Here is a 25,710-nt window from a genome sequence, read left to right on the forward strand (position 1 = left end):
GGAAAAAACAACTCAGAAGGGGAGAAACCAGAGTATGCAAGACCCTCGCCCCGGGCAGGCCAGTGTCACAGCTGCTTGGGGGGCCCCAGACCCCCTGGGTCCATCACCGAGGCTGTCTTTGCCCCCCCTCCCTCCAGGCTGCCGGCTGAAGGGCTGAGGGGCTGGACTGGGAGAGGCCCAAGATGAGTCACATGATCCCGGTGGGGGTCTCATGCTGGGGGGAACCTTGGGGCCATCTAGTTCCTGAGGTTTTCAAATCAGTTTTTTTTTTTTAAATTTTGGTAAAATATACTTAGCATGTTTACCATCCTAACCATTTTCAAGTGCACATTAACTACTTCACACTGTTGTACAACCGTCACCACCATCCATCTCCATAGCTCTTTTCACCTTGTAAAACTGAAATTCTACCTATTAAACAACAACTCCCCATTTGCCTCTCCCCCAGCCCCTGGTAACCACCGTTCTACTTTCTGTCTCTATGAATTCGACTCCTCTACATACCTCATATAAGTGGGATCATGCACTATTTGTCTTTTTGTGACTGGTGTATTTTACTGAGCATAAGGTTCTCAAGATTCATCCATGGAGCATCATGTGTCAGATTTTCCTTCCTTTTTAAGGCCGAATAATATTCTATGGTATGCATATACCCCACTTTGTTTATGCATCATACGTTGATGGACACTTGGGTTGTTTCCATGTTCTAGCCACTGTGAATGTTGCTGCTGTGAACATGGGTGTACAGATGTCTCTTTGAGGCCCTGCTTTCAATTCTTTGGGTTTATGTCCAGAAGTGGGATTTCTGGGTCGTGTTGTCATTCCACGTTTAATTTTTTGAGGAACCATCATATTGTTTTCTACAGCAACTGCACTATTTTGCCTTCTCAGCAACAGTGCACAAGATTCCAGTTTCTCCACACCCTCGCCCACACTGGTTATTTGCTGTTTCTCTGATATTACCCATCCTAATGAGTGCGGTGGGATCTCACTCAGGCCAGTGTTGCAGCTGCAGAGTCCCCACCCTCCCCACTCTCCCCCAGGAACTGGTGAGGGGGTTTGCCCCTCAGAACTCTAGGGACTGCATTCAGGGCTACTGGATTGGGGAAACTGAGGCAGTGAGGGGGCAGAGACTTGTCCAGGGTCACCCAGCAAGCTTCCCTCTGAGTGTAGCTGTGTCTCCAGCATGTGTGCCACCCCCACCCCGGCAGTGGTAAGATGGGGTCCTGATTCCGGAGAGTTCCCATGATGCATTTCACCTAGATGGAGACCAAGGCCGTACTGCTGCTGGAGGCCTCGGCTGCCGTCTCTGAGCCATGGACAGGGCGGCGATTGGATTGACTCGAGCACAGTTTCTTCCCCAGGTGATGAGCAGTGAGGTGACTTCAGAAGCCAAGCCTGAGATTTAATATTTAAAGGGTGTCCCATGTGCTGGGGAGGCCCAGGGAGTGGAGGCCCAGGGTGGGGGCCCCTGGTGTTGGCATCAGCAGCTGGGGCCTCACCTCAGCTTCTTTATTCAGGGTGTGGCTCCCCATGGGGTCCCTACAACCCGGGCTGTAGATGACGTGTGAATATTTGGGGCACGAGTCAGTGAATATTTGATGGGATGGAGGATTGTGACCCTGAAGGGGCACGGGCTCCCCGCAGGATGCGGACCCCACGGCCAGGTATTCGGAGAGGCAGGGCCTCGGCGTCGCTCCCCGTGGAGGCTGCGTCTTCCCCGCAGCCGGAGCCTGGGCATGGCCCTGGCCCCTGCGCCCGGCCGGCAGGGCGCCCTGGTCTCCCGCAGCGCGGGTGTCTGTCGGGCAGCAGGAGGAGGAGGTGCCTTCCCCTTTGTGCACCTGGCTAAACTTGCATTCACGGCGCCCAAACGGCGGTGTGATGAAGATGAAGTGCATTTTAGAACAGGACAAATGTGTTTCCAGCTTACCCTGCACCTGCTTGGACTTCAAACGTTCCTCTCCATCCTTGTCCACCTGCAGACATGTTTGTGCTCAGCTTTATTACTCATAACACAGACACGTACAGCGCACGTGCACACCCACCTGCACACACCCCCATGCACACCTCCCCCCCCAGCAGCGTGCCCACAGGGGTGGCTCTGGGAGCCAATGAGAGAGCAGGGGCTACAGTGCCTTCCATTCCCCACGGGGTAAGTCCCCCTCCACCCTGAAGCCTTCTGGGAATGCTTCCATTTACTGGCTCAGACTTCACTGAGCATCCACTGTGGGCTGCCTCTGCCCTGGGCATTTCGGGTCCTTTCTAGCATCTGGTGAGACATGCTTCTGGAAAGGCCTTGTGGTGCCTGCAGAGAGCGAGGCAGCCCCAAGGGCCTCCCTCCAGTTTGGGTGTCGCAGGAGCACTGCTCCTCATGGGGCCTGGCCGCTGGCTCTGCAGTGACCCCGCATCCCCGCTGGGTGACAGAGCTGATTCAGCAGCCTCGGCCGTGCCTGTGAGAGCCACAGGCCCTGAGCAGGTGGCCGCGGGCAGAGGCACGGACAGACAGAAGTTGGCTGTGGTGTGTGTCTCTGGGGGGACGCTGGCAGTCGTGGGGGCCCACACCGCTTCTCAGAAACCCCGGGAGCTGTGGGGATGATAACCAAACATGACATTTTATTCTTTCTTCTCGAAATGACATGTGCCGGCCTGAGGAGCGGTTCCCCTGAGCGCTGGCCGTGCTGCCTCGCGCGGTGGTTTCTGCAGCATTCGCGCCTCGTTGAGAAGGATGCTTTGGGTCCCTTGGTGTTCGTGGTGGTGGGACCTTAAAACGCCGCATGTAACGCGTTGGGTTGTCACACGTAGGCGGTCACTCGTGTGCTTGGGTGTAAGGGGTGAGTGTGAAGGGTCCCCGCTGCCTCTAGGTGCTGCTCTAGCTCCTGGGTGAGTGGGGGGGCTTTCATGGCGGGGGGACACCTGGGGTGGAGAACCACAGGCCTGTTTTGGTCCCCTGATTTTGGGGTACTGGAGCTGGCCCCTTTCCACAGAGACGTGGAGGCAGCCGCTGGACAGGCAGGTCTGGGGCCTGAGACGCGCGGGCAGCCTGAAGCTGGGGTCATGAGAGTGGGGTTCCCAGGGAGGGCCTGGCAGGCGGGAAGGTTCAGGATTTGAATCCAAATCTCTCTGCCTGAAAGCTGGCTGGGTCTTCCTGAGCCGCCACCCCTGTTCAGGGGTGTCTGAGGCTGGAGCAGGGCACTGTGATGTTCAGAGGGAGGCGGCAAGGGGGGGTCTGGGGCCCAGCACAGCCACTTCCTGACTTCCTCACCTGGCTGGGAGTCTTTCTGGGGCCCTTGTCCCCCAAAGGGTACTAGGTCAGACCTGAGGGGTCAAAACCACATTTGCTGAGGGCCCCAGTGTGCCAGGTCCAGGGTCCAGGGCCTCCCAGTGGAGCGGGGCCAGTGGGGAACCTGCAAGCAGCGTGAATGGTGGCGAGCTGGGACAGGTGGAAGAAACCAGGACTCTTGCCTCGGTTGCTCATCCAAACCCCCTTCATTCATTCATTCATTCATTCATCCATTCCTTCCCCCAGCATTCGCCGAGGGCCTGTGTTGAGGTCATGGAGCAAGTGGTTCAGGGCATAAGGGCTGCCTCCGACCAGTTGGTGACCTTGGGCTGCTGTAACAAGTGACTACAGACTGGGTGCTTATGACAACAGAAATTCATTGTCTCCCAGTTCCGGAGGCCAGAAGCCCGAGATCACGGTGTCAGCCGGGCCATCCTACCTTAGGCAGCTCTGGGGGGTGGATCCTTCGTGCCTCTCTCAGTTCCTGGGGGCCCCAGGCTCTCCCTGGCTTGTGGCCGCATCCCTTCAGTCTCTGCTCCATCCTGGTGTGGCCTCTCCTCTTCTCTCTCTGTCTCTCCTCTGTGTGTCTCTTGTAAGGACACTTGTCACTGGATTTAGGGCCCACCTTAATCCAGGATGATCCCATCTCGAGACTCTTAATTACATCTGTTAGGATCCTTTTCCCAAATAAGGTCACATTCACAGGTTCTGGGGCTCAGGACGTGAACATGTCATTTTGGGGGCCACCATTCAAGCCACTACACTTGGCAGATGACTTTCTCAAGCCTCAGTCTCCTTATCTCCTTATCTGTCAAATGGGATCATGTTTGTAATTCCCAGATCGTGTTAATGTCAGCGGAGCTGACCTGCCTCAAGGTCTGAGCCTGCTTCCTGGCATCGGAGAGGTGACTCGCCCATGGTGGCGGCTGCTGTGGGTATCACCTTGAGCCCTGTTTGACAGATGAGAGAACTGAGGCTTGGAGAGGGGACGTGGCGGGTCCTGGGTGTGCATGCTGAGCACCTCATGGAGCACATTGCTGCTGGGGGAGGAGGTGAGGCTGCCAGTCGGGTCTGGGCCCTGCCCCGGTGGGTGACTGCGGCCGCCTGTGATTGGGGCTTTGTGGGCCTCCCTGGGAGGGGAGGATGGGGGTCTCCAGTGGGTGCATCTGGCAAGCCCCAGCAGGGGCTCTGACTGGGGACATGGGGAGAGTCTCTTCTGGAGTGAAAAGTGACTCAGAGCCACTTCCCCTGCCACTCTGACTTTCCCCAAGTGCTCACCTGTGCCCCCCAGCCCCCATAGAAAGGCTGCCCATCTAGCAACTTGTCTAAGAAGAGCCTTGACACTTGGCTGCACGTGTGGCTGGCGTGGGGCCTCCTGCAGAGGAGCCCAGTGCCCACTTGTGTCGTCACCGAGAAGGGCTGGGTTTGCCTGGGGTTCCGAACGTGGAAGCATGCTGGTCGCTGCCCTCCTGTTCCGGCAGCCCTCTGGTGCTACAGTCAGGTTTTTCCTTCAACATTTTCAGCGCCACGGGAAGGCATAATAGCTCGCTCAGTCAGACTGGAGAGCGATAAACTGGTGCGTGCGGGCCATTATGGGATGCACTGAGCGTTCATTTCAGCGGGCAACGGGAAAACTAAAAGAGCCGGGCGTGTTCTGCTTGGGTCTCTCTGGAGCTGGCTTGCCCAAATTGCTCTGGAGAAGAGGAGCTCGGAGGAGCGTGGGGATGCTCTGATGTTGACTTCGAGGCCACTTTCCGGAAGGGAGAAGAGACGGAGAAAATGAAGTGCAGAGGCAAGGGGCAGCCTCACAGATGGCTTGTGGGCCAGTGTGTAGAAGAGAGAAGAGAGACCGCGGATTCTGGGGTGGGGGGTGCACGCCCGGGCAGCGGCTGAGCTAATCTCTCTGAGCCGTGCCTGCCTCGAGGAGCCAGGCAGCGGGAGAGCGGGATTTGAACCCTCCGGCATTCAGAAGCCGGCTCAGGGAAGATGCTTGCACAGAGAAATACTAGAAAAGCAATTTCCTGCTGGCTTTGTAGAAAATCTTTGGCTTGACCCCGACCTTGAAGTCTTGATAACGTGGGCCGCTCTTTATCCCTCTGGCTCAAACAGGCCGTTAGCTGGAGTGGCGGATCTTTTGAGGCCTGGTGGGAACCATTTCCATCCAGGTGTTGGGAGGAAATCATGAACTCTTTCCTCAGACAGCCGTGGGTCAGAGGAGTCCCTGACGCCCCCTCGTCTATGTTCTTTGAGCCTGGCATCCCAGGGCAGGGCCTGGCACACAGTAGGTGCCTATTATGTGCCTGCTGACTGTGGATTGGATGAGGATGCAGCTGCCGGCCCGCTCTGCTCAGACTTCCAAGTCAGTACTTTTCCAGGATTGTTTTTCTTGGTCAGGTTCCCCTCAAGTGTTGATGAGGAAGTACTTTAAGATCAGGATGGGGAGGAACGGTTTTGCAGCCGTTGCTAGCTTGGCACAGCCCGGCTCTGCTTGGCTGCCAGTGTGTCTCCCTTCCGCTGGAGAGCTTGACTTCCTAACCTTTCAGAACCTGCTTCCCACGGCTCAGGGGCTGCACACAGACAGACAGACAGACTGGCCCGGCAGTTGGTGGGGAGCATGAGGCACTGGCTTGCTGGTTCTTGCTGGTTCTGGCTGGTGCTTGCCAGGAGCTGTTGGTCTCCAGCAGGACTCATCCCCAAAGCCGGGCACACACGGGAATCAGCCCTGAGAATAGCAGAAGGTGAAGACCATGAGGCCCAGACCAGACTACCTGGGTTAGACCTGGCCCTCCCCTCACTGCTGTTGGAGCCGGCAATCCCCAAGCTGTTTCTCCAGCTGTGAAACGAGGGTGCGTGATAGCTCGCGAATCATGTTAGAGGGACCAGACAATGAACATGAAGGGCTTCGTGCAACGCCTAGCGGGCCCGGTGCCTGCCTGTTTGTTATTGGAGAAAGCAGAAATGCCACCCGACCATGTTTCATCGCAGCTGAGCGTGAGCAGACTTAAAATGCTAGGAACCTTCACCAAAAGTGAAACAAAACACATTGCTGACTTGGTCCTTTCTGGGTGACAAAATCTAGCGGCCGTGGGTTCAGCTGCCCAACGGTGAGCGGTGGCTGCCATGCCCAATGTGGCCTGCCCTTGATGTGGGGTGAGGCCGGCCCCTGGCAGACCATGTGCACAAAGCAAACCCTGCCCTCCTCCTGCTGTCACCCCTGCCCCTCCCTCTGGCCGGGCGCAGAGAGACTGGGCGAGGGCCTGCACAAAGGCGGTTCGAGTTCATCAGTCAGCCTGCAGGCGCCTGCTCACGCCTCTGTCCTCCGGTGCGTGTGCGCCTGAGGAAATGGCCCGAGTGGAGGAAGCGTTCATGTTAAATTGCCCAGACATAATCGAATCCCCGATGCTCCTCCGATAAATCCCCAGCTGGGCCTGCGCTTTCCCTGCCCGGAGCAGCGGAGGAGCTGGAGCCACGGTGGCGCTCTCCCTGGGGAGACCCTGTGCTCAGTGCTGGGGCAGTCACAGTGGCTTTGGCCCTGTGACAGCGTGGGAAGCCACATGCTGTGGAGTGGGCCGTTCCAATCCCAGATCCAGCCCTCCCCAGCTTCAGTTTCCTCATCTGTAAAACGGGTGATAAGTGATCCCGACCTGCTGGAGTTGTTGGGCGTAGAGAGCTGACGGGCCCTACCCTGCTGGTGTTTAGAGGCCCGCGGACATATGGATGTGTGCAGGAATAAGGCGCCGTGGACAAACCCCAAATTCCACCTGCCTGCTTCTTTTTGGAAGAGATGCTTCTGGAAGGGAGGGGCATTTCACTTCATCAAGCAGCAGTAGCTGTCTGTGGGGGCCCGGAATCACCCCCATCATGGAATCACCACTGCTTCGGGGACAAGCAGGCTCATTTCAAAGACGTCAGTGAAGGATGCTTCATAGACGTTCATTCGTTCATTCATTCATTCCCTAGATATTGAGCCCCTGCTTTGGGTCATCGTCCAGGGTATTTGGGACCCAGCGGGGGGAAGATGGTCTCAGCCTCTGCCTCCTAGGAGCATCTGGCCAACGTGTCACCTCAAGGCCAACTGTTTATTTACCCCAAGGGCCCAAATTTGAAAGAGCCATTCCAGCAAGCTGCATCTATTAAATAGTCATGAAGCCATTTAAAGTGGTTTTTGGAATGAGCACGGCATAAATAAAACAAGAAATTAATTCATTCTCCCATTTTTTATTGATCAGAGGCATCGTCAGCTGCCAGTCAGAGCGTCTGATGGGCGCTCCGCAGCGTGGCCCCAGGGGGTTAAGATCACTCCGGAAGCAGAGAGAGGGCCTGCGATTTGTCATCGTGGAGCGCAGTTTGGTGCCACTTGTTGAGATATTACAAGGAAACACAGTGCTGTCCACGGCGCTTTCTGGAGCCTTTGTTGTAGAACATGAACTTCAGACATGGAGACCCTGCATCTCTCGGAAAGATGCAGAGGTTTGAAGAGAAACTTCCTACTCTCTGGATGGCTGGGAAGCTGAAGTGCCCGGTCCCTCTCTGGGGTTGTGGGGTCCTGGGGTCTCTCCTGCAGGGGGAGTGTGGGGAGGATGCTGTTCATCTCCCCGTTGGCTCGCTGGCTTGGCTGTGAGCAGAGAGCCTCAGACTGGTCATCTCCTGGAGGCCTCTGGCCAGCCTGTGGTCTCTCTTCCCCCAGCCTCTGGGCACAGCTTTGAGGAGTTAGGCTGGTAATTAGAGGCCAGCAGAGGTGGGAGTGAAGGGCTCAGGTCCGTCCAGGGTGTGGCCACTCCTCAGTGCCAGCTGACTGTGTGCAGGAGGGATGTTGGCCCCAAGTGCAGATCGCAGGGCCTGGAGGGGCCGTGTGGGCTGGAGCCTGCCTCTGCTCTCCCAGGGCGTGAAGTCGTAGGACCTCCCGAGGGAGATGGCCCCAGTGTCAACTGTCACTTCTTAAAGCAGTTATCTTGGGCAAGGGGCCCAGCATCCTAGAAGTCAGAGGGCAGGATTTTCTTTACCCATTTTACTGATGGAAGAACTGAGGGGCAAAGAAGACAAGTGGCTGTTGAGTTGGTGTAGGCACAGCCCAGCAGCCAGGCCAGGGCTCTCACACCAGGCGTGCCCGCTGCGGGGTCTGGGCTGGGATGTGGAGCTGTGCCTCCTGCCCTGCCCTGGAGGCTGCGTGCCGGTGCCTGGGATGGGGATACTGTGTGATGGAGTGAGTGGGCCAGGGACGCCAGCCAGAGCCCCAAGAGGTGCTTTGCATGTCGGTGACAATTTACAGGGGCCGGGGAAGGTCGGAGGGATCTCGAGAGCCCAGCCAGGGGCTTTCCCCATGGGGCCACCTTGGCTGAGCATCACTGCTGGGAGCTGAGGCACCAGCCTCCTGACATAGCTGGGGGACAGCCAAAGGGACTTCCCCTGGGACAGGCCCTATAAGGTGCCAGAGGGCACCCTGAGAGGTCACCCTCCTCCTCGCCAGTTCTCTGAGCCTTGGTTTCCACATCTGCAAACGGGGCCTTAAAATAAAAGTCCATTGTAGGGGTGGAGCGAATGCAGATGTAAAAGGGAAAGTCTTAGTAAACTGTGAAGTGGTGTGCATGTGCTGGTCAGGTACCATCTGCACAGAAATCTGTTCGAACTCCCCCCACTCCACCAGCCAGATGCCTGAGCCCTGGTTTCTGTGAGTGGGGCCTGCCTGTCAAGCCCAAAGGCTGGGCCCCTACCCTCTGTCTCCCCATCACCCCTCACCAGACTTAATTTTCCTACAAGTATGGTTTTCATAAAAAAAAAAAAAAAATCATGTTGTCTCCCTGCTCAGAAACGTATAGACAGGATGGCTTAAAGGTCAGCAGTCTGGCCTTGGAGGTTAAGCAGTCCCAGATCTTTACTGGTGACCTTGTGCAGGCTAGGTAACCTCCCAGAACCTCAGTCTTCTCATCTGTAAATTAGGAATTGCTGTAATGACCCGGTTGCTGTGAGCAGCACGGTGGAGCTCTTAGCCAGCACCTGGCGTCATGGACACCCTCACTTCGTGGGAGCTTTTGAGATTCTCCTGAGCCATTGCATGGAGATGCCCAGGAGGTGAGAGCTGGGAGGGTCCCGGAGCCCTAGCACGGCCCCTCACTTAGCAAGGGGGAGACTTGCCCCAGCACACACAGTGGGCAGGGGGGTGAACCAGGAGCCAGGTCTACACCAGAGTGGTAGGTCACACCCAACAGAGGGCAGCCTCCGGTGCCAGACGCCTCCCTTGTGGCCCAGCACAGAGCCCTTGGGGCTCCAAGGGGCAGGGCGGCCAGCCATGCGTTGAAAACGCAGACCCCGGCCCTCTGCCACTGTCCTCGGCTGCGACAGGGCTTCCCTTGCACCGTAGGCAGGGGCCTCTGGCCGCTATCCTGACTGCACCTTTCCCGCGTGACCCTGGGCGCATCCGTGCTGTAAGTGCTCCAAGCCTCACATTGTCTGTCTGTGGAATGGGGCGGTGGCGTGTCGTACCTGATGGGGCCGTTGCAGGCGTGAAGTGGATTCGTGCCCTGGAGCACGTCGGCATGCTGCCCGGCTCTCGGTGAGCACCAAGCCCATTGTTCCCTCCCTCCATTGCCCAGTGGTCAGCGCCCAGGCCGCCTGCATTCAAACCACAAATCCCTGTCTGAAGCCTGCAGCCATGTGACCTCACACAAGTGTCTTTACCTCTGTGTACCTCAGTTTCCCCTTTTGCACCTGCCTCTTAGAGCTCAGATACCTGAGCAGCCTGTGAGGTGCTGCTGGGTGGATGTGAGCTCCGGGGGCAGGGGGCTGTCCTGTTTCCCATTCCAGCCCTGCCTGGGGGACTAGTGAGCCCGGTGAGGGGTCATGGAGGGGCCACAGTCGCCTGAAGGCTGCCCAGCCCGGTGGGGCAGGGCCTCCATCTCCTCGGCAGGGTGGGGCTGTGCCTGGCAGTATCTCCCCGTTCAGTAGGTTGACTGCTAAGTGGCCATAGTGAGGCCACTTGAGCTGGGCCACCCTGGGGCGTTGAGGCTCAGACACGGGGTCCTGGCTCTCAGGGCCCTGCTCTGCCTCTCACGTCCCGGATCCCTGTGCTGGCGCCTCGCGAGAGCTGAATGACAGATGACAGTGAGCAGCAGCCCGAGCTGTGCTGTCCTGCTGCGCCTGGGGAGGTGGGCGGCTGGGCACGGAGCCTGTGTCCTCTCGTTAATCTGATTTCAGCCCGATTAGGTCTGAGAGGCTGACAAATGGGCCGGAGAGAAGAGGATGACGTGTCCAGTGCACAGGCTGCCCTGCCTCTCGGCACAGCAGCCAGGCCTGGACGGGGGGTTGTTTGGGGCCAAGGGCTGGGGGGCAGGAGGTGGGCCAGCCCACGCCCCACGGAGTGCCCTAAGCAAACACAGCGGGGGCCCTGCTCTTCGCCACCCCAGCAGGGCCTCACTCAGTTCTGGGCCGCTTGTCACGAGGCCAGTGTTCCAGGGACAGATCCTTATTGTGGCCACTTAGCTGGACTTCCAAGGCTGCGTGTTCCCGTCGAGACGCTGGTGAAGCAGCGGCTGCCCTTTGTAGAGGGCCCGGGAGGCGAGCAAAGAGAAGAATGCACCTGCCCCTGAAGCCACAGGGACATGAGGGCCGTCGGGCCTCCTCTGGCCACAGGACAAGGCTGGGCAGATTCCAGCCTCGCACTGGCCACTGTCTGGGCCCTCTCTTGCCCACCGTCACTCAGCCTGTGGCCGACACGTGCCTGCAGCCGCTTCGGGCCTGTGTCCTCTTGCAGGCTCACCGCTCGAGGAGTCTCTTTCCCAGAATCTGACAGGCCCTGCTGCAAGCCAGGGACCGTGAGGCTCTGACTGGCCAGGCCCCAGCCTTGCGCCCTCCTGTGCCCAGGGCCGGTGGGGAGGGAGGGGGCTGGAAGACAGGTGAGTGGACTCCAGCAGCAGGAACAGCAGCTGCCTGCTTCCCCCGCTTAATGGGAAGAGAGGGGGGCCAGGAATCCAGACATGGGGCCTGGCCCTTCCTTGCTCTGCTCCCTCTCCATCTCTGGGCCTCGGTTTCCCTAACTGTACAAGGAGGGGGATGAGCAGAGTGACCCTATCACTCATCACTCAAACCAGGTCACTTATGAGGGTGAAGGGATGCTGGGAATGAGAGTGCAGGACAGAGGGACCCAGGACTCACGGACTGCCTGGAGGTAGACCCTGTCCTCTTGAAGGGCCTTCTCAGCTCTGAGGCAGATGTGGGTTCAGGTCTCAGCTCTGCCCCCTTCTGGTTGGGAGCCAAGGTTCTTAATTCTCTGTGCCTCAGTTTCCTTACCTGTAAAATGAGGTGAATTATTGGAGGGTGGGGAATAAACGCATCAGGTGGGCAAAGCGTGCAGTGCCAGGCGCACAGGAAGCTCTGGGGGCAGATGCTGGCCCTGGGGGCTGCCCCTTCACCGGGGCCGAAGGCCGGGTCCGGGTTCTTTCTCCCAGTCCCGCCGTCTCCCTCTCCCTGAAGCCTGACTCTGTGAGCCTCAGTTTTGCAGCGACCAGCCTGGGGGCCTGGGGTGGGCCCGGATCTGCACGGCAGCCGTTCTGGAAGGTTAGGGGCCTGAGTGGCTGTGGTGGGGTGGAGCCAGGCCAGGCAGACACTGTGCCCACCGGGCAAGGGGTGCCTAGCTGCTCCGAGCCCCGAAAGGGAGCGTGGCCTTGCCGGCTGCGATTATGGTTAGGACCTGTGTAATTAACTCTAAAAATGGGAGGCTGAGGAGGAATTAAAATAAATGCCTAGTGGAAATTAGAGACGAGTGATGTGCAGAAAATAGTGGAGCCAGGCCTGAAGCTGCAGCGCATCCTGCAGGGCGGGCAGGTGGGAGGGAGAGGGTCCGAAACAGGCCGGGATGAGGGGAGCCAGGTCGGCCTGGTCAGACCTCACTCTACAGTTTGCAAGCTGGGGCAGCATGTTTGTGTCTCACAGACTGGGGGAATTAAAGCAACAGAAACGCGTTCTCTCCTGGTTCTGGAGGCCGGAAGTCCGAGATCAAGGTGTCAGTAGGACTGGGGGCTTGGGGGCTTCGAGGGGGACTCTGTCCCAGCTTCTGGTGGTTTCCCCACCATCTCTGGCCTTCCTTAGCTTGTGGGAGCGTCACTCGAATCTCTGCCTCTGTGGTCACATGGTCTCCTCCCTGTGGGTCTGTTCATCTGTCTCTCTCTTTTTTTTAATTAAATTCTTTTATTGTGGTAAAATATACAAAACATGAAATTTACCATTTTAGAGGTTTTTAAGTGTAGGATTCAGTGGCACTGAGTACATTCACAGTGTTATGTAACCATCGCCACTATTGTTTCCAGAACTTGTTCATCATCCCAAACCGAAACTCTGTCCCCATTAAATACTCACCCCCATCCCCTCCCTCAGCCCCTGGCACCACCATCCCCCTTCCTGTCTCTGTGGGTTTACCTATCCGAGTGCCCTGTATGAGTGGAATCCTACAATATTTGTTCTTTTGTGTCTGTATTCTTCAAAAATGTTAGCTCATGGACGACAAAGACTGAGGAGTGTTTTAGATTCACATGTGGCTATTAAATTTAAATTAATTAGAATAAAATTAAATTAAAAATGCAGTTTTTCATTGGACTAGCCACATTGCAAGTGCTCACTGGGTACATGTGTCTAGTGGCTACTGTACTGGACGATGTGTATGCAGAACATTTCCATCATTCCAGAAAGTTCTGTTGGAGAATACTGTTCTAGGTTCATGGAGACATGACAGCTAAAATCGTGTGTGAGCCAGGATTGGACCCCAGGGCAGAATTTTTTTTTTGCTATCAGGACATTTTGGTTGTCCTTTATCTTCCTACGATGAAGGAATGTAAGGAAGTGCAGACTGTAGATGAGGTAACGTGTGGTAGGCACATTAATTTCCTGATTTTGACGTGGGTGCTGTGATTATGGAAGGGGTGTCCTTGTTCTTAGGAAATACACTCAGATGTTTGGGGGTGAAGGGGGGTCATGTCTGCAGTTTGCTCTCACATGTTCAGAAAAAAATATACTTGCACAGCCACACACACGCAGATATATATACACACAGATACGTGTACACACACAGATATGGATACGCACACACACACACACACTACAAAGAATAATATATGACAAAGCAAGTAAGTCAGTGTCTTTGTGACCGGTGACCAGTCTCATCCAGGATGGGAGCAGTAGCCCAAGGCAGAGGGTGCTCTGGGGTGGGGTGCACTGCCTGTTGGGAGCCGGTGGTTGGGCAGAGATGCACGTCTTGGCCGAGGAGCCCCGTGCCCTGAGGGGTTTCTTGGTGCAGCTTGGTTTACCCTGGGCCTGCCGTCTGATTCTGGCCTGTCCTTGGTCTGAAGCTGTCCATTCCTCTGGATTCTCGGTGAGCAGGCACAGGCTCTCTTGAACTCGAGCCATTGCGCCCTTAGAGAATAGTTGTTGATGAGGGTGATGGGTCTGAAGTCCTGGGTTATTCTTCAGCCTTGTGTGTGTCCTGGCCCTTGCCTTGTGGACGCCCATGCTGAGCTGGCCAAGGTGGGCTGATGGGTCCCGCATACCAAAAGCCCCACTCTGTGCCATCAGGCTACACAATTAACCCAGCGAGGCACGTTGTTTTAGGAAACCAGTCCTCAGGAGCCGAAGCCACTCTCCTCTGTCCCGAAAGTTAGAATCAGTGGACAGGATTTGAACCTGGGCCCGAGTGACTCCAAAGTCTGCACTCCAGGCCGCCTTGCCTGCTGCCCCATAAGTTCTTTACCAGCTCCTTCGCTCTGGGAACTGAAAGCCGGCGGTCTTGCTCACCCCCTTCCCCCCGCAGGCCTCCCCGGCCAGTCATGTTTCTGAGCCCAGTGCAGGCTGGGAGCTCAGATGTTGGGTGACCCAGTGAAAGAGATGCCCTGGATGTTCATCTAGGAATTCTGGCCTTTGTGGCCCCACCGGCCCCCCACTGTGGCTGGCGTGTGCTCCCGTGGTCCACCAGGGCCTCGTGGGGCGGGTCCTGGCTGTCGGCTTGGTCACGTGTGAAGTAATTGGGCTGGGCCTGTGTGGTGGGTTGGAAGACGGTGCGTGTGTGTGCTCGTGCTCCGTCCTTGCTGACTCCAGGTGGCATATTTTGTTCCAGTCGTGGTTGTCAGGGTTGAAACGTGCGGATCCCCCTGGACAGGGGTGCAGAGGTCATGAATGGCCAAGGCGAGCCAGGCCCGTCTGTGACGTCCAGACCAGCAGTCTTCTCAGAACAGGAATGCTCATCCGTATCAGCACACAGAAGCAAAAACTCGCTGCTGTTATCATCACTGTCCTTACAGACTCTACGGGTTTAACCGTTTTCCCTTCTCTCCTCTAGTTCCTGTGCTTGAAGAATATCCGCACCTTCCTGAAAGTCTGCCACGACAAATTTGGGTTAAGAAACAGCGAGCTCTTTGACCCCTTCGACCTCTTCGACGTCCGAGACTTTGGGAAGGTGAGTGGCCTCTTCCTCCAGTCTCAGTCACCCAGGCGTGGGGGCCAAGGGGCCGGCTCAGTGGCAGTGGGCCCAATGAACAGCACGGCCTGGCCCCTCCAGCACAGAGCCGAGGGCGTCCTTCCGTCCTTGTGTCCGGCAGGTGCAGGCTGGATTGTGTTACAAACGGCATGGGGGGGGGAGGGAGCACATTCGAGGCGGCAGGGAGGCCCCTCCCTCCTCTTGCACCTTTCAGGGTGAGGCTGGGTATCTTGCATCCAGGAGGACGGAAGGAGAGTGGGATGTAGACGAGGACAGAACTGGGGATCGGGCCCTGGCCCTGCCTTTCTAGCTGGGGACCCCGAGAGCTTCCTTCCTGCCCTAAGTCTCTGATTCTCCATGGGAAAATGGGCCCATGTTAGTACCAGCTCCTGAGGGCTGGCTGAGATGACACGTTATTGTTGTGGCACTCCGTGAGAGGAGCCACCAAGTTACACCTGCAACAGCAGCGCTATCTGGGCTCTGAGCAGGTGTCAGGCAAGGAGGGGTGATTACCCGAGCCCCCAGGGTCCCTGGAGGCAATCTCCTGGGTCCGTGGCAAACAGCCCGGGAAGTCTCCCTGTGTTCTCAGGAAGTGTCACCTGGCACCTGTCCTGTGGAAGCCCTGCTGGCACAGGTGAGGGGTACCTGTGGCTGGACAGGTACAAAGGCCGGGGGCGGGGAGGTCTATGGCTCATTCGCGGCTTCCTGGTGAGCCTGGGTTCAGAGTCCCAGTGCAGGGTGTCACACGCCATCTGAGAGCACAGCAGGTCCAAGGTCACTCCTTTTAGATCGATGTGATCAAGACGAGGATATCTTGATATCAGGGGCTGAGGGCTCGAGTACAGACCTGGTTCTGTGCCCCCTGTTGTCCAGGTGTCCCCAGGTCCCTGCGTGCCTTTGGAGGAGCACGCCTGGCCCTTGCCTCTGCTGCTGGCCCAGGCTCCACGAAACGGCCGCTTCCCAGACTCCCCAAGGAGCGTGTCTCCACCTGCTGATGGGAAATATCAGAAGATATTTATTGCCTAATTTATCTGAGGACCATTATCAGGGACTTGGTGTTTGAGGAAATGTTCTATGAGTGCATGATTGATGAAACGCAAAGGGAATTTTGTACTTGCAATTGCAAATGCTGAGAAGTCCGTTCCAAGAGGAACCCTTATTTGAAGTGCTATAAAGTGTGAAATTAGCATCCATAAGTAAGACTTTCCCATAAGCCACCTGGGCCTGACGGTACTCTTCCTGAGTTCTGAAATTCTCTGGAAATGAGATTCGGAGACCTGTTCGAGAGCCCATGTCTTTGTGTAATCAGCCAGTTCTTTGAGGTTTCTGTTCCTCTCTTAAATGACTCAGCCACGTCCGTCCTGCTGCAGTGCACCGGCCTAGGACTCGAGGCGCCAGGCTTCCCTCTGCCCAGGGGCATGTCTGCTGGGGCGAGAGCCACTGAAGCTTGAATGGAGCATGCTGGTCTTTTCCCGTAAGTGGGCTTCTCAGTTCCCACAGATTTGCTTTCACATGGATTGGGACCTCTCTCCTGTTCTTTCTCCTTGCAAACAGCAGTGCCTGGGCAGGGGAGGAGCTGAAGGCTCTGGACTCAGGAGAAGGGCCTTCAGAGCACAGACACATGCACTTGCACACTCACGCACATACACTTGCACATACTCACAACTCACACACTTGCACACACACATATGCACAACCGGTATTTAAAATAATTGTATAGAGAAAAAGACAGGATAAACCCTGGCCAAACCCATTTCTTGGCCAGCAGTTAAAATGCAGAGTCTATAATTCCATTTTGCTCTGAGTTTGTTCCGGCCGAAAGCAATGATGTAAGATGTACACAAATTTGGATTAAACTCTTGTCACATGACCCACCAACCATGTGGCCGAGCGGTTTGCAAGTGGGGTGCCCCTCTTCATCGTCAGTGGTTCCAGTGAGGCGGTTTGGTCCCATGGTAGATGTGCCAGCTTCATGGAGGGGCCGCATGGGGGCTGCTTCTCGCCCTGGCCTCTGCTGCCCATGACGCACTGTGACCGTCAGTGGCGGTGCTTTGCCACGCTGTGGCATCTGCTGTGGGACACTGGGAATGGGCAGTGGATTTGGACCATGAGTCGTGGGGTGCCAGGAATGGAGGTGACCTCCCCGCCAAGACCCCGGTGCTGAGTTGCGGGAGGCCTCGGTTCAGCCTCATGCCCTGTGTAGGGGACCCAGGGCTCTGAGAAGGACAGGGCTTGGGGGCAGTGTGTGTGACGGCTCAGAGCTGCCCTGTCCTGCAGCCACTTTTCACACTGGACCCTCGAGTCAGAGTGACCTGGTTTACAGTCTGGCTCCGCTTACCGGCTGGACGACCGAGGCAGATGGCACAGTCATGGCCCTTGGTTTGCATGGCTGTGGGAGCTGGTCGAGAGGACCAGGAGGATGAACGCGTGGGAAGCCCCTAGCAGGGTGCCCGTCCCAGAGTGGATGCTCATTACTTGGGGGTCGCTGCCACCATTGTTACTCCCACCACCCCCTGGGGTTTGGTTGAAACGAAACTAGACCTTCGTAGATGGGTGGCAGCCGCCTCTCCGTTATGCTTTTCTCCATTATTTTATTTGTACAGACTTAAGATCTGCACTTTTGGAAGACGGATCTAGGTAGCTAAGCACATGGACCCTTGAGTCCCAGCTCTGCCATCACCAGGGTCACGGGCAGCCGTGTCCAGGTGACTCAGTTTCTCCAAGTCCTACTTGTAAATCGGTGATGAGAAAACCACCCTCCAGGGTCTGTTGAGCAGAAAATAGAGTGGTGTTTGCGGAGTCCTCGGCACCTGGCGCAGGTCCCCGAGGCGCCTCTTGTTCTTCACCGTGCTTCTCCTTGGTCCTTTGGCCTCCTCTGGGCCGCAGGGGAGTGGCCTGTGCCGTCCCTGTGTGTGAAGGACTCCCGGCTGGGGACTGGGCCGCTTGCGACTGTGTGCTGGTGCTGGTGGCCGTGGAGGCAGAATCTGCTCCGCCCGCCGTGCCGGCGCCTCCCTCCTCGTCCTCCCTGTCCACCTGGCTAGGTGCCCACGTTATCAGTCTCCTCCTTCCCTGCATGGTTGTCTTATGCGGTAAACCTGTGGTTAGCACTTCCAAGCTGTGTTTGACCTGGGGCCTGTAGAGCCTGGGCTTCGTGGACGTGCTCTCGCCACCCGGGGCCCACTGACCAGAGCCTGTTTGCTCGGCCAGACCTGCCTGATGTCCAGGGACGGGATCCCCTGGAAAAACAAAACCTCAAAGTCCCAGCGCCCTCCTGCCACACTGCGGCCTGCTCTGCCCGGGTGTGCAGACACACGGGGACTCCCGCCTTGGGGTGCGGCCTGGGCAGGGTGCAGCAGTGGACGGCGGAGCGGGGCTCCGGCCGCCTGGTCCTCCCCGCTTGGTGAGGGTGAGAGCAGGTCTGGAGAGGCTGACTCAGGTGCTGTTTTCTGAGGATGGGCCTGGGAAGGAGGTCGTTGTGCATGGTACCATCTAGGCACAGAGACAGAGTGAAGGTCCCAGCCCTCTCTTCAGGGACGTTGACTGATGATTCCCACACGCCCAGATTCAGCCTTTGCCTTCCAGGAGCCCAGCCCAGTAGGGAGGCCCACGGCTGGTCCAGAAGTGGGCGGTGCCCTCAGTGACATCAGATCATGAAGATGTGACCACCTGCTCTGCCCTCTGTCTGACCCCACCACTGGCCCTGAGGACGTGTCCCAGCCATGTCTGACCCCACCACTGGCCCTGAGGACGTGTCCCAGCCAGCGGGAAGGCGGCGTCTGTCCCTCTGCTGATCACAGAGCTCTGTGGGATTGGAATTGACCCGTCGTCTCTGGGTGGAGGAGGCCAGAGGGGCCAAGGAGTGATCTTTAGGGCTATTTCCAGTCTCTGCCAACCAGGACCTGCCTGGGCCTGTGTTGAGAGTGACGCTGAAGCTTGTTGTAGGGTTGGTAGGAAAGGGTTTAGGATCCACTAGCAGTGGTCTGCGAGGTGGGATAGGGGGCCGGGATTTGAGGGGCAGGGCTCTTTCTCGCTTCTTGCCTAGTTGTCTTCCACATACGTTCACAGGATTCAAGAGTGGAAAGGATCCTTGTGGAACAGCTGGTTAGTGAGTCCCAGGCTGATTTAGAAATTTCCAGATTTTTTTTTTTTGCTATTATTTAAGAAGGTTTGTGGTGTTCAGATCCTGTCTGGATTCTGAGTTTTCTTGTTGTTCTTTTTCTAAACAGCTGCCTCTCAGCTTCCCAAGTCTCTCATGTTGTCGGAGGCATTCCTTGGGAAGAGAAAAGGCATTCATTCATTCATTCATTCATTCCCCCATCTACCCAACTGTCCATCTATCCGTCCATAAGCGTTTAATTTACCAAGTGCTTTACCAATTAAGCACTTAGTATGCTTGAGATAAAATGGAGAGAAAGACTTGCATGGCTTAGCCCTCTAAGGGGACACCCAGATTAGCTGTTGTGCAGTTAATGGTAGAAAAACGGAGTGAGAAGGTGAAAGCTCTAGAACTTTTTACTGGAGCTGGCCGGCTCTGGCCCACCATTCAGCCGTGATGCTGAGCCTCTCCTCTGTGATTCTGTGGTGGGGGGATCCTACGCTGTGAAAGTACCACTGCAACAAAAGTTCCAGTTGTTCAGGGAGATGCTGAGCTCCTCTCCCCGGTGACACCACTGCAGAGAGTGGGGGCTGATCCCATGGCATTCTTCCTGTTTACAGAACAAGAGGGCCCTCCGCGTGCTGTTTCGGCACAGCCACTGCCCCCTGGCCCTTGGGCTTCTCCTTGGGGCAGAGTGACTGAGTGGGCAGATGTAGAGGGAAGCTGGTGTTTTGGGGTACACAAAGCTCTGGAAGGTGTTTCCTTGACCCAGGAGGAGCGCTGGGAGGGCAGCCCCGTGTTGGCCGGGCTCTCTCTGCTCCCCGGCACAGGGCACCTGGGGAGACCCTTGGCAGAGGCCTGGGCAGGGCAGCAGGCAGGTGGACCCCTGGGAACCCTTGAGGGCTGTGGAGCCCTGGGTGCGGCCAGCCACCGAGGGAGCAGGCCTTGCTCCCAGGGGAAGCCAGCCAGGCCGGTCCACTGCACCTTCCCTCGGGTGCCTCCTCTCATCTGGATTCTATGGGAGGTGATGGAGGAGGCGGGCAGAGAAAGAGGACCTTCCTGTCAGGTGGACTTGGGTGTGAATCTGGACTCTGCAAGGACCTGGGCTCTTTGAGCTTTGGTTTCTGCAGGGACAAAATGAAGACAGTAATGATCCCGTGTGTGGCACTGTTGTGAGGTCTCAATGAGGAAGTGACATACAGGTCCTGGTCCTTTTTATTAGTGTTTTGTTCCTCTTCTTGCTAACCCACCCAGGAGCTCCAGCAGGAGCTGAAAGATCCAGAAAGTTGGTTCTGGAAGTCTTTCCCTTTTTGGCTGCCTTCCCTGGTATTTTCCCAAAGGGTCACATTAAACGTATTAGGTTTCGGCTCAAATTATTGGGAAAGCTTTCTGCGCTGCCAGGGTGGGTGAGCCAAGGGCCGAGGTGGGCGAGCGTGGAGAGCCTGAGTCAGCAGGGCGTGCTGATGAAATCCTGTCGGCCCTGCTCCCTCCTTGATGGCACGCGAATCCTTCCTCGTTTTCCTGGTGCCCTGTTCTGGGCCGTCTGTGGATGCACAGGGAAGGATGGGAAGGAGTGTGGGAAAGCTGAATGGGTGGCAAGCATCGGCTGGGTCTTCCAGGGACGCCGTTGCCCTAGCTTGAAATCTGGTTGGAGATTTGGCAGGGAGGATCCTGCCGAGGCTGCAGGGTTTCCGTGGCTTTCTTCTGATATTCGGTCCCAGAGGTTGCAGATAATAATCATTATGAAGTGACAGCCCCGTCTTGTTAGTGTGAGCTGGGTGCTGTAGGTCAGTCACATAATCCTCCCAGTGCGACGCGATGTTACCCCATTTTCCAGAACAGGGGGCAGAGGCTTCTGAGCAACTTGCACAGGTCACATGGCTGTTGAGTTTCTTGGGTCTGGGGGTTTGCTGTCTCCACGCCCTCTCTGCCCTCCCTCTCCCAGCCATGCAGCCTCCTTAGTAGGGCAGTGAAGTCGTGGCCAGCCTTGCCAACACAGGGCCTGGTCCTGGCATTGCTGCTGGGACCGGGCCAGCTCCGTCCAGTGACCCTGGGCAGGTGACTGTCTCTGAGACTGAATTTCCTCATCTGGAAAATGGGAACAATTGTACCAAGTCTCGCCTGTTGATCAGAGCCCCACAGGCAACCGTGTCATGGAAAGCTCGTTGTGTGGGCTGGAACCCGGTGAGCAGAGGGTCAGTGCAGTTTTCATCATCATTGTCATTATCATTGTCATCTTCATCATCATTATCATTATCATCTTCCTTTGTGGTCATAGCCACCACTGTGCGTGTTCACTCGCACCGTTAAGCTGGGGGTGGAAGTCAGAAAGCCTTCCAGGAGGCCCCTCTGTCCTTCTGGGCAGAGGATACGGAGAAGGCAGGCTGGAGGCTGGGAGGGAGGCAGGAGCGAGGGGGGAGAAGGGAGCTTCTCCTGGGTGCCACGGGAGCCCAGCAGGGTGGATCCCCAGCCTGCAGGAAGCCACGGAGAGCCTCTGGCTCAGGGTGGCTCTGGGGTGTCGTTCCTGGGACCTGCTCCCGCTTCCCGCCACACTCGCTCCCAGCGGCTGAACAGCTTCGCAGGCTCCCGTCGCTGGGCTGTCCTGCAGGCCGCCCCTGTGCCCGGAATGTTCCCCCGGTAGCTGCAGGGCCGCCTTCCTCACCTCCTTGGGGCCCTTGCTCAAATATCAATATTTAAAATGGTGGTGCTCCCCCTTCACTGCTGTCTCCTTTCTCACAGGGCTGCCCCCTGTCTAAGCAATTTCATTTACGAGGTTCATTGGTCACAGTCGCCTCCCCTGAGTAGACTCTGAGCTTCCTGGCCTCAGGGACTTTCGTGCTTTCTTTACTGATGGCTCTCAGGTGCCTAAACTCACACCTGGCACGCTAGGGCACCAGGCTGTCTTTGTGTGACTGTGTGGGTCTTACAGGAGGAGCCTGGGAAACCTTTGGTGGGGACAGGGGGACACCTTGCGAGAGGCCTCGATGCCCTTGCTGAGTCAGGAGGCCCAGGCTGGGCCAGCTGCCTCCCTGGGGCCTGGGGAGACCAGACATCCTGGGGGCCCTCCAGGATCTTCCCCAGGGTGGCGCTGCATCCCCCACGTCAGGGACGTGTTTCCAGCGAAGTCTGACGCCGCTTCCCTGCGCGCCCCCTGCCCAGGCCGCCCTGCCCACCCCAGGACCTGCAGTGCTATCTGGCAGCTCGCCTCACTTTAAGCCTCCGATTTGGGCAGCATTAAGAACCTCAGAGGAAGGTCTGCAAGGCTGTTTCTCTCGTTTGAGTTAAAGAGCAGAGCATACCCTCTAATAAACGGGTTTAATTCTATTTATTATTCATTAAAGCTTCTTGCTAGGCTCAGAAACTTCTGAAGTGGTTAAACCCGGCCCTCAGCAAGACTGAGGGCGCACTGACAGGCTGCTTGTTAACTTAGTGAGTGTGTGAAGCGGAGCCGCGCGGCCGGTTCACCCAGGTGCCTGCCGGGAGCTCCGTCCGCCCGCCGGCCTTCCTCCCGCGCCCCCCGTCCTGCCCTCCTCCCACTGGTAGTGATCGCTCATGTACCAAACACCGTGCGCTGTGTGGTGGGCTCTTCACCTCCATAAGCTCCTGCCATCTTCAGGGGCCCCGTGAAGGAGAGAAGGACTTCTGAGGCCCAGAGAGAAGGTGCGTCTTGCTGGTGTCCCACAGCGACGGTGGAACTGGGGGTCCCACGGATGGTAGAGGTCGAGTTCTTGCATGGTCTGCTGTGCCCATCCCTGTGCCAAGTGAGGCAGCTGTTTGCAGGGACAGGGCGCGGTCAGCCATGTGGAATCCTGCCATCTGCAGGGGGATTGGGAAGCTAGGCTGGAGGACAGTGTGGAGGCCAGGAGGGCACCATGGAGCCCAGGAGGGCAATGAAGAGGCCAGGAGGGCAGTGTGGAGGCCAGGAGGGCACCATGGAGCCCAGGAGGGCAGTGAAGAGGCCAGGAGGGCAGTGTGGAGGCCAGGAGGGCAGTGTGGAGGCCAGGAGGGCAATATGGAGGCCAGAAGGCCAGTGAAAAGACCAGGAGGGCAGCGTGGAGGCCAGGAGGCAGCGCGGAGGCCAGGAGGGCAGCGCAGAGGCCAGGAGGGCAGTGCGGAGGCTGGGAGGCAGCGTGGAGGCCGGGAGGGCAGCGTGGAGGCCGGGAGGGCAGCGCGGAGGCCAGGAGGGCAGTGTGGAGGTCAGGAGGCAGCGCCGAGGCCAGGAGGGCAGCGTGGAGGCCAGGAGGGCAGCGTGGAGGCCGGGAGGCAGCGCAGAGGCCAGGAGGGCAGCGCGGAGGCCAGGAGGCAGCGCGGAGGCCAGGAGGGCAGCGCAGAGGCCAGGAGGGCAGTGCGGAGGCCGGGAGGCAGCGTGGAGGCCGGGAGGGCAGCGTGGAGGCCGGGAGGGCAGCGCGGAGGCCGGGAGGGCAGTGTGGAGGTCAGGAGGCAGCGCCGAGGCCAGGAGGGCAGCGTGGAGGCCAGGAGGGCAGCGTGGAGGCCGGGAGGGCTGTCTGGGGAGAGGCCATGAGAGGCCTAAACCAGGAGGGGAGGGGGGACCGTCAGCTCTTTAAAGGACACAGGGCAGTGAATGGGTGTGTTCCCTGAAGGTCAGAACAGGTGCAGGTAATTCCCTCCTGTGGTCTATTTCAACCCCCTCTGGGCCTTCTCAGGAGGCTGGGAGGAGGCAGGGAGGGCGGGGCCCTGCTGAAGCTCAGCGAGTCCACTTTTATCTGTTTTCTAGATGGCATTTTGCCTGACATTTTGCTTATAGAAAGGATTCTGAAGAGGCTAAAAACATGATTTGAAACCACCGGTCCATAACAGCTGAGGAAACCACCTCCCCCGGGGTTGGGGCCTTGGGAGGGTGGGATGGCTGGGGCTGTGGTCTGCCTGGGGGCACTGGCAGTGGGGCAGGCCTGGTCACACCTCCGGGATGACGAGGCCTCGGCCGCATGTCTGTCCTGGATGTGGGAGGCCGGGGCACGTCTGCCAGCATCCCGGTCCCTCTGACTGTTGGCCCGTCCGCAGCTGCCTGCCTGGCTGGGTCCCAGGCCTGGATCTGCTGCCCCAGCCCCGGCCCCCTTGGCCTTTGTCTATATGGCAGAGGTGCCCTTTCTCCTTGCCTCCTGCCGTCTGTTCCCCTTCTCCTCTCCCTGGGACCCTCCTCCATCAGCCTGTCCTTCCCCTCCTCCGTCCCCTGGGCATGGCAGCACCTGGCACATGCTGCCACCCACTCCAGTGCCTGGGGCAGGCATCACTTTTCCGTCCGAGCCTCTTCCCCCTGAGCCTGTCAGCACAGCACCCAGCACCCTGCAGCCTACCGGAGTTGGCACGTGAGAGGAAATCAGTTTACTTTGCCCGACATTCCGTCTGTTTCTGTTATCGCCATAACCCTTCTGTTGCCCCTGCCCCTCCCACCAACACCCACCCACCCCCGTCCTCCCGACCTCTTGAGCGGGCTGGTGCTTCTAGACGCCAGGTAGAGGTGGACCAGTTGAGACACCTGTGGAGGCTGGGGACAGAACGTGACGCTGAGGAGCAGGCCGGAATAGGGACCCAGATGGTGCTGGGCTTGACCCACAGTCGCTGCACCTCTCGGGATCATGGTTTTCCTGTCTGTCAAATGGGTCTGCAGGTCGCCCCACCTCTGAGAACGGCTGGAGGAGCCCCTGAGATGGCACGGCTGCCGGGCTGTGCGTGTGAGCCGTAGACGGCAGCTCTCAGGGATGGAGCCCTCGTTAGATCAGTCCACAACGAGCAGGCGGGCGATGGCCTTGGCAGTGGTCGGGGTGCAGCCGACGGCCCGTTCCGGCTTCCTGGAGCACCAGCCGTAGCCGGCCACCTTGTCCCGCCTGCGCCGCATCGGGGAGCGACAGTGTATCGACATGCCTCTCAGCCGCACCAGCGACTTCTCCTTTAGCGTCTGCATCAGTGGACGCATCCCCTGGGCCTGCTGCTCAGGGCAGAAGGGAGCAGGCAGCCTTGGGGTATCGATCGGACACCCCGTGTCTCCGTGCCCAGGCCCTGCGCCGCCACGCGTGTGCTCATTTCCTCTTAATGTTTGTTTGTTAATTTGCCGAGTGCAGACGGCTTTCTGCCGTGCAGTTTGACGACTCGCAGATGTGGATGCTGTGGCGGGTTCATTTGCACACCCGTCTTAGTGTGGTTGGTGAGGCGCTCTGCTCTTCTCACAGCGTCCACTCGCGCTAATTACTTATTGGAACGCGGTCGCCGTGGAGCGCGCGGCCTCCAGGCTCCGGCAGAGCCCAGTGCGGGGCTGTGGCTGAGGCTTCTGAGTTCCTGCCTGAAAACGTTTCCTCTTTTTGTCTGCTGCATGCACCTACACACGCACGCGCACATGCACACACAGACTCAAACAAGCCCATCAGATGCTGACCCGCTGTTTTTTAACTGGTGGTGGGAGTGGTTTTCTCTTTCTCCTTTCCAGACGGTTGCCCGTGGCCATCAGCACCTTCATGGCGGATGAGGGTGGAGGGCGTTAGGGCTTCGGTAGCCGAGTCGCTGCAGTTCTGACGAGCTGTGTGCCGGGAGATCTCGGCCCACCGCCCTGTGTGAGATAGTCAAGTCTGGGGAGCCTCTGGGTCTTTGTTTTGGTGCCTCAAAACCCCTCGGCTGGGTATGGGGGAGGCGATGATTCCCAGACCCAAGTTGGGTTTCTGAGAGGAGCCGATCCTTGATCCCTCGTGAGCAACTTGTACCTGTGACTCCCTTCTCGCTTGTGACTCATTGCTGAGGAGGGGCCTCTGGGTGTCTCTGGTGGCAGCAGTCACGGCTGATGGAGGAGCCAGGGATGCAGGCGAGGGGGGCCAGTGGCGTTGTGTCCACGAGCCTTGCCCCACGTGGGCAGGTCGCTGGTCTCCTCTG

At 57.8% G+C, this 25,710-nt stretch overlaps 1 protein-coding gene across 2 annotated transcripts in view; it reads left to right on the forward strand.

Moving 5' to 3' along the window:
- Positions 1–25,710, forward strand: part of VAV2 (vav guanine nucleotide exchange factor 2) — a 192,774-nt gene that overhangs the window by 27,127 nt on the left and 139,937 nt on the right. For both annotated transcript variants that reach the window (XM_087418837.1, XM_014782305.2), the window contains exon 2: positions 14,598–14,714. In XM_087418837.1, the coding sequence (XP_087274963.1) occupies positions 14,598–14,714 (117 nt within the window). The remainder of the gene's footprint in view (positions 1–14,597; positions 14,715–25,710) is intronic.

The sequence above is a fragment of the Ceratotherium simum genome, chromosome 29 (genome assembly GCF_057802395.1).
Source record: "Ceratotherium simum simum isolate JZ-2026a chromosome 29, ASM5780239v1, whole genome shotgun sequence".
In the NCBI taxonomy this organism is placed as follows: Eukaryota; Metazoa; Chordata; class Mammalia; order Perissodactyla; family Rhinocerotidae; genus Ceratotherium; species Ceratotherium simum.